Raw genomic sequence first — 7,618 nt, 5'->3', positions numbered from 1 at the left:
TGAACATAAGTTTGGACAATTTATCTTTATTACAAACGACCAAACCAAGACAACAATTTTCTATTTTACTAGCATAATCTTAAAAAAAAAAAAAAAAAAAAAAAAAAAGATATTCATTTTTCCTTAACCAAATCATATCACTATCCATCAACCATTCCTTCAAGAACTCATACTTTCAATAGAAGCATGAAGCATGGTTTTTTTTAATAGGATCTCTATGCAAGTTTGCAACCAATTCCCTTATTATATTTTTGTTTTCTACGCAACCTCATTCACCCCTTTAATCCCATTTCTTATTTTCGGTGATATTCCTCTTAAAAAAAATTATAGGAGAATACCGGTCTAGGATGAATAAAACATATGAAAATCTAGACAATATTGTAAAATTTTATGGTCAGAAATTCTGTCTATAAATTAAACCAAACCTAATTTTAAAATATGCTTCATCCTTAAAACGAATAGACATAAAATAATTTACTCCGTAATATTTACGGAGTATTATTTAAATATAAAAATTGAGCTTTAATTTCATCAGACAAATAAATAGTCTAATTTGCCAAACCTACATTAGGTAATGATCTTGGCGCGGACTAGACAAAAGTTCTTCCAAAATGAAAACCGATGTTATAACTAAAATTCATCCGATGAGATTTTGGGAGTAAAATTGATATTTCGATCCTAGGTAAATTTTAAACCTAGCTTCGTCTAACACAAATATTTATGTAATGCAATTTTATACAAGTTTATTGTAATTGGACTATTTTAATAATTACCTTTACCCTCCTTAACATTGTTAATCTGAATTCGTTTTACAACTATATTTGTTAATCTGAATTCGTTTTACAACTACATTGGTAGAAAATGGACTTAACCTAAATCATAGGAGAAGATCACCTAGACACGAACGAAAGACGAGGGAGTAGATGTACGCAGTGACGTACGTGCAATGCACAGAGGTAAAACAGGTAGTAAAAAAGGACGCAAAAATAAATGAAGAGTGAAAGAGAGTAAGAAACAGTGTCGGTTGCAAAACGATGTGTTTAGGGAACAAGCTTAGCTAGTGGGTCGGCCAAAAGCCTAACATTGATACCAACACTTTGGAGAACTGTTTGTCTCTCTTTTCTTTTTTTCCATTCTTTTTTTCTTCTTTCTTTACCCTTCTTGTCTTCTTGTCCCTACTATTCAATTTTGCTTCTACTTTGTCACACTCACAACTACTCACACCTCTATATATACACTACATATCACCTAAACAAATACCAAACCAAAAGTTTACTATTTGAAAAATAAAAAAAAAGGAAATTCTACGTTGTACTCCGGAGTTTTAAGGTTTTTCGAGTTGTAACTGTATCTGTTCTATACACGGGCAGTGATTAGATTTTTAAAATTGTGTAAAATGGAGCTTGAATTAGGTCTTTCTCTATCAAATTGCACATTTCATAAAATCCAAAGTTTGAAAGAATTGGATTTGATTGGTTGTTATGTTAATTATGAGGGGAATAATCAAGATTATTATGGTGATAATTTGAGTAGTTTATCATCTTGTGAAAAGAGTAGTAGTGTTAATGAAGGTGATTATGAACAAGAAATAAGGAATTATGATAATGGTTTGTGTAGGAAGAAAAGAAAGTTTGATGAAGTGGAAAAGTCTGAATTTTGTAAAGGTGAAACTCTTCCTCTTTTGCTTTGGGATAAGCACCCTAATGAAGATGATAGTGACCACAAAAGGCTATGCACTTCCACTTCTTTCACAATTTCCAAGTACTATTCTTATCTTTTTCACTATTTTTATATGGTGCAATAATAAAAAAAAAATGACCATTTTATAACTTTCTCAGGTAAAATAGTGTCTTTTTTCCGTCACACAATACAACAGCCGCCACACAATAACTATTGTTTTCTAGCTGCAAGTAGTGGTGATTCATTTGAAATTTCAGTAATTATTGTGTAAGACCTTATAATTCCTTTCGCATTTCAAAGATTTTTATAGATTTACTAGGATTATTAGAAAAAAAAATTTATAAAAAATTGTGAAAGTCATTCAATATCCTATTTTTCACTAAAAATCTAATATGTACATATTTCGATTATTAACCCGTGTTAGAAAATCCGTTATTCTTATTCTTATTATTACTAGTGCATTATTTTCACAATATGTGCATTTCGGTTTTTTCAATGACAAATTATGATTCTGAATTTGAGTAGTTTTGTACGGATCATAATTCAAGTTAACTTAATTTTATTGCACGTAAGGATTCAATCTTTTTTTTTCCCTCAATTATCTTGAATTATGAATTATGATAATTTTGATTAATGAATAACAATATTTTGTGTAGAAATGAGAGTGATGAAGTTGTGGGTTGGCCACCTATAAACACCTACAGAAGGAAGCAGCATGACACCCATCCACAACAGCACCACCACAACCGCCGTAGAGGGAATTGCCAGGCTGTGGAGAACGGTGGTGGTGGTTGTGGCCGCGGTCCACGGTCCTTATACGTGAAGGCTCAAATGCAAGGGTGTTTAATAAAAAGGAAAATTGACTTGAAACTATACCATTGTTATGAGACTCTCACATCCAGCTTACTACAAATGTTTGGCAAAGGTAATTCTTATGTGAAACAGTTTCTCGATAAATTTATTACGAGACCTCTTATATAACGGTTCAATATATTTTTTTTTTTTTTGAGGAACGGTTCAATATCTTTTAATTAAATATAAAATGTCAAATGGTAATCACAGAAATTTTCAAATACAGATCAAGATAGAGTGGATGATTATAAGCTCACATATCAGGATGAGGAGGGGGACTGGCTACTAGCCGGAGATGTACCATGGAGGTATAATTTCATTTCTCTTTTTTTTTTTTTCCTTTTTTTTTCCCGGTAAATGTTTCTTTAATTAGCTTTTTAATGTGTACCCTAACCCTCTCACATGTTAAAAGAACCGTTTTTAATAACAATTTATTTATTCTTAGTTTAATTCAGCTTGTTAAACTCATGGATTCATAGAAAAAGAACTCGTACTAGTCAACGTTATTGTAAACGACAAAATAAAATTTAAAAATTATGGGAGACGGTCTCACATTATGAGAGGGATTTATTAGGTAAAAAGACAACTCAACATAAAATGAATCGTCTCACGCCGTGTTAGTTCTATAAAGTGTCTGTCACAAATAAAAATTTGTGTTTTTGTGTTAATTCTATAATTTGTGATCTGAAAAAGGTTGTAATGAGTGTAAATAAGGAAGTTCATGCATTGTAACATGTGTGTTGCATGCACGGAATAACTCTAATCAAAGCAACATAGTCCATAGACATCATCAAGAGTAGTTATCATAGTAACATAGGCATCATTTGTGTTAGGTGCGTGATTATATATATAAAGGTCAGTTTTGGCAGCTGTTTGTTTCCTTTTTCTTAAGCTAATAAATACTTGTTGTTTGCTTTACTTTGACGAAAATCTTTGTTAAAATGAGAGTCTAACACAAGTTTTAATGGTTTGAACCAGGCCAATTAACGGTTTAATATGAACTACTTTGTATGAGTACGTCTTATATAGTAGAACGTTCTTACATACGGAGTAGCTCATATATAGTCATTTGTTTTACATATATGAGAGAATTTTTTTCTAAAATGGGATTGAAAACCAAAGAAATTATCAAAATAGGTTGCATTTCAAAGTAATTATCCAAAATGGGTCCACGTCAGCACCGAAGCTAGCTTCGGATTCAAGTCGTTCTCCCCCTAAGCGACTACATCCCGGGCAACAAGTTAATATTAGTGATTTTATGGCTCGGATGTTTTTGACCCAAATCGCTGTGCCGGTAGGCGACTTGGGCTAAAGTCGCTCCCCCATTGAGCGACTACAATATTTTGGGGTAAAAAAAAGAATTGTGTATGTTTGGAGATTCGATCCCACGTCTACTAATATAAATGCATAAATTCTTAACCACTACAGCAAGTGTGCTTCAATATTTACGTAAGCACTTAAACATTTATATCACATATTAAATGCAGTAGTTATATATTGGGAAAGAATATATTTACTTGATTGCAAATATTAAGCATAAATATCCTGTTGGCATTGTGGAGAAGAGGCAAGGGTTAGGCTACTTATGATCGGGGTTCGATTCCCCATATGTTCTATTTTTTTGGTAATTTTATTTTTAATAAAAATACTACTTTACGTCTAAAGTCGCTACCGCCCACAGCGACTTGTCTTCTAATCGCCTGCCGGCTGAGCGACTTGGACCAAAATCTTAAGCAACTTTATTTTCAATTTTTCATGTCATCCCGGATGTAGTCGCTTAGGGGGAGAGCGACTTGAATCCGAGGCTAGCTTCGGACTGACGTGGACCCATTTTGGGTAATTATTTTGAAACTCAACTCATTTTGATAATTTCTTGTGTTTTTTACCCCATTTTAGAAAAAAAGTCTATATGAGAAGATAATTTTGAATAATATACGTAGTAAAATTAAATGACCGAGCAGTGTTAAAATAATTACGAGAATTCCTTTTTTATTAAGGCTATGAATCCTCTAAATTGCAGAACGTTCACACAATCGGTCCGACGTCTGAAGATGGTGAGGAGAGATGATTGATCGAAGATTTTTCAGAACCATTTGGAGAGTGATTGAAGAATGAAGACATCTTTGTTAGATGTACATGTACTACAAAAACTTTGCAATCCTTACCTCTTGCTTGTCATTGTAATGTACCCATTTAGTCATTAATATAATATAGATATAGTTTTTTTTTTTTTTTTTTTTTTGAATCTCTATTTCATGTCACATTTGTCGTTTAGTTTAGAAATTTTGGTTGATTATTACTCTCTTTATCTCATTCATTTATTTACCTTTTTTATTATTTGTAAGAAAGTATTTTAATTAAAGATAAATAAATAATTAGTACAGAGGGAATATATCTAAGTATATAAGTGTTGATGCTTAATTTAGTTAAGGTGCTAAGGGGGTGTTTGGTTGGGTATATTTGAGGTGATTTGGAATGAAGTTACATATCCAATAAATTCTAACTCCATCCCAAGTCCCCAATCTCTTGAAATTCCATATCCATCCTCCTTCCTTGGATTCAAACTTCATTCCCCTCTTCTATAATTTATGGTGAACCAAATAAGATTTGACAAGTATGAATTTGGAACTCCATACCACCATACTATCAAACTCCATTCCATTCCATTCCATTCCATTTCATTCCGATCAAACGACCCCTAAATCTATTACTTTAAGGGTATGTTGGCCCATACACTGAAGAATAAGTTATTGGCTCTAAGTCATATTAATACATATTAAAGATAAACGAAGTCCAAGAAGAAGAACGTTGGATTGGGGGAAGTTATATCAAGCGCCTGGATGAAGTTTGAAGAAGACTCGGTGTTTATTCAACCGCCTCCCCACTAAGAAGTGATTATCAGGAAGTAGGGTATTTGCCTATATATAGGAAGTAGGGTATTTGCCTATATATACAAGAGGCATGTAGAGAATTAACGTGATATATATTGAATGAATAAATTAGATTGAGTATGATACATTATATATAGTACAAGGCATATGAGATACAACGTAAAACCTAGTAACAAACTACCTAAGTTACATAAAGAAAGGCTATATTCTAGGAGAGGAATAAGGAGGATATTTGAATGATTATTATGAGATAACCATTCCCTTAATCGTAGTGTTGACTATGATTGTATATCCTTGATACGCTCCCTCAAGATGGACGGTCGTAGAGTTAGTCTGATCTTGGATATTAACAGTGAGTAGCGCGGCGTAGGTAGAGGCTTGGTGAACGAGTCAGCCAGTTGATCATCGCCATTAATGTGTTGGACTCGAATAGTACCAAGATTAACTTGTTCGCGAACAAAATGAAAGGCAAGTGCTAGATGCTTCATTCTTGAGTGGAAAATCGGATTTGCGGAGTAGTTTGTTGCACCCAAGTTATCACAAAATAGGACAGGAGTATTGGTAGGACGAATGCCAAGTTCAGACAACAAGGACTTTAACCAGAGAACCTCAGCAGTCGTATCAGCGAGCGCGCGATATTCGGCTTCGGTTGTGGATCGTGACAGAGCCCTCTGTTTTTTAGATGACCAAGATATGGGATTTTTGCCAAGAAAGACAATGTAACCTGTTGTTGAAACGTAGTCATCTTTGTCACCACCTAAATCCGCGTCACAGAAGGCATGAAGTGTGGAGGAAGTATCCTTGAGTAAGGTAATGCCGAGGTGAATTGTTCCACTGAGATACCGAAGTAATTTCTTAAGAGCAACCCAGTGAGTGGATGTCGGGTGGGTGAGAAATTGAGCCAATTTATTTACCGGATATGCAATGTCGGGCGCGTGAGAGAGAGATATTGAAGACTCACGACAATAGCTCGATAAGTTGTTTCATCGTGGATAGGTTGATCGGGGTGCTTTGTAAGTAGCTGGTGTGATTGCATAGGCGTGACAGAGGGTCGACAATCCGACATATTATATCGTACCAACAGGTCGGAAATATACTTCGATTGATTTAAGTGAAGACCTTTCGTTGTCGGGGTAACTTCCATGCCGAGGAAGTAAGAAAGCGGACCAAGATCTTTGAGAGAAAACCGAGTTGAGATGGCTGAAATGAACCGATTAACTTCGTTGATTGACGGACCTGTAATGATAATATCGTCCACATATACTAAAACAAATAACTTCACATTAGTTTGATCAAAAATAAATAAGGAAGAATCAGCAATGGATTTTCGAAAACCATAGTGAGTAAGATAATTTTGAAGTTCCGTATACCAAGCACGGGGTGCTTGTTTTAAACCATAAATCGCTTTACTTAACTTGCAGACATAATTGGGTTTGTCGGGATTAACGAAACCAGGTGGTTGAATCATATAAACAGACTCATGTAATGTACCTTGAAGGAAGGCGTTATTCACGTCAATTTGGCGCAACGACCAACCATTCGTAGTGGCAAGAGATAGTATAAGGCGGATGGTGGTAGGCTTTATTACGGGGCTAAAAGTTTCGGAGTAATCAAGACCGGGCCGTTGATGGAAGCCTTTAGCAACAAGGCGGGCTTTGTGTTGCTTCAAGCTCCCATCGGGATTGTATTTGATTCTAAATACCCATTTACACCCAATGGTATTTGGAATGGAGTCGGGGGGAACAAGTGTCCAGGTCGCATTGCGGGATAAGGCATCATACTCGGCTTGCATTGCAGCGCGCCAAAGTGGATCAACAAATGCTTGTTTAACAGTGGTTGGTGTAATGTATTGAGTAGGGACAGTGGCTAATTTAGCATATTTCGGGTTCGGCTTTCGGATATTGTTGGACAGGCGTGTTGCGTGGTGAGGAGGAGGAGGAGGGGGTGGAGGAGGGGGTGGTGGGGACGATGATGGGGTGGAAGGTGTTTGGTCAGGGGAGGGTGTAATGACGGGGTTAGAGGAGGTGCTGGTATTAGAGGGAGCAATATGGGACGTACCAGTAGGAGGGTTGGGATTGGATGACAAAAGAGGAATAGATAATTGGCACCAATCAGTAGGTGTGATAGAGGTAGGGTCAGTAGTGATGTCCATGAGGCGAGAATATGGATATTGATCATCAATAAATTTGACATGT

General features: G+C 35.5%; 1 protein-coding gene across 1 annotated transcript; it reads left to right on the top strand.

Annotated features, from left to right (window-relative positions):
- Window positions 1–1,252: 1,252 nt before the first annotated feature.
- LOC141606037 (auxin-induced protein 22D-like) lies at window positions 1,253–4,931 on the top strand. Its single transcript, XM_074425012.1, has 4 exons — window positions 1,253–1,761; window positions 2,337–2,605; window positions 2,759–2,840; window positions 4,553–4,931. Exons 1-4 carry the CDS (start codon window positions 1,397–1,399, stop codon window positions 4,602–4,604), a joined length of 768 nt encoding a protein of 255 aa, XP_074281113.1. The 5' UTR covers window positions 1,253–1,396; the 3' UTR covers window positions 4,605–4,931.
- Window positions 4,932–7,618: the final 2,687 nt, after the last annotated feature.

The sequence above is a fragment of the Silene latifolia genome, chromosome 10, assembly GCF_048544455.1.
Source record: "Silene latifolia isolate original U9 population chromosome 10, ASM4854445v1, whole genome shotgun sequence".
NCBI lineage: Eukaryota > Viridiplantae > Streptophyta > Magnoliopsida > Caryophyllales > Caryophyllaceae > Silene > Silene latifolia.
This window is presented reverse-complemented; position numbering and strand designations above follow the sequence as displayed.

Bases quoted from the DNA above. Each gene is read 5' to 3' on its own strand.
- LOC141606037 (XM_074425012.1), top strand. From the start codon at position 1,397: ATGGAGCTTGAATTAGGTCTTTCTCTATCAAATTGCACATTTCATAAA. The intron at 2,606-2,758 runs GTAATTCTTATG...TTTCAAATACAG, and splicing joins ACTACAAATGTTTGGCAAAG to ATCAAGATAGAGTGGATGAT. The intron at 2,841-4,552 runs GTATAATTTCAT...TCTAAATTGCAG, and splicing joins GCCGGAGATGTACCATGGAG to AACGTTCACACAATCGGTCC.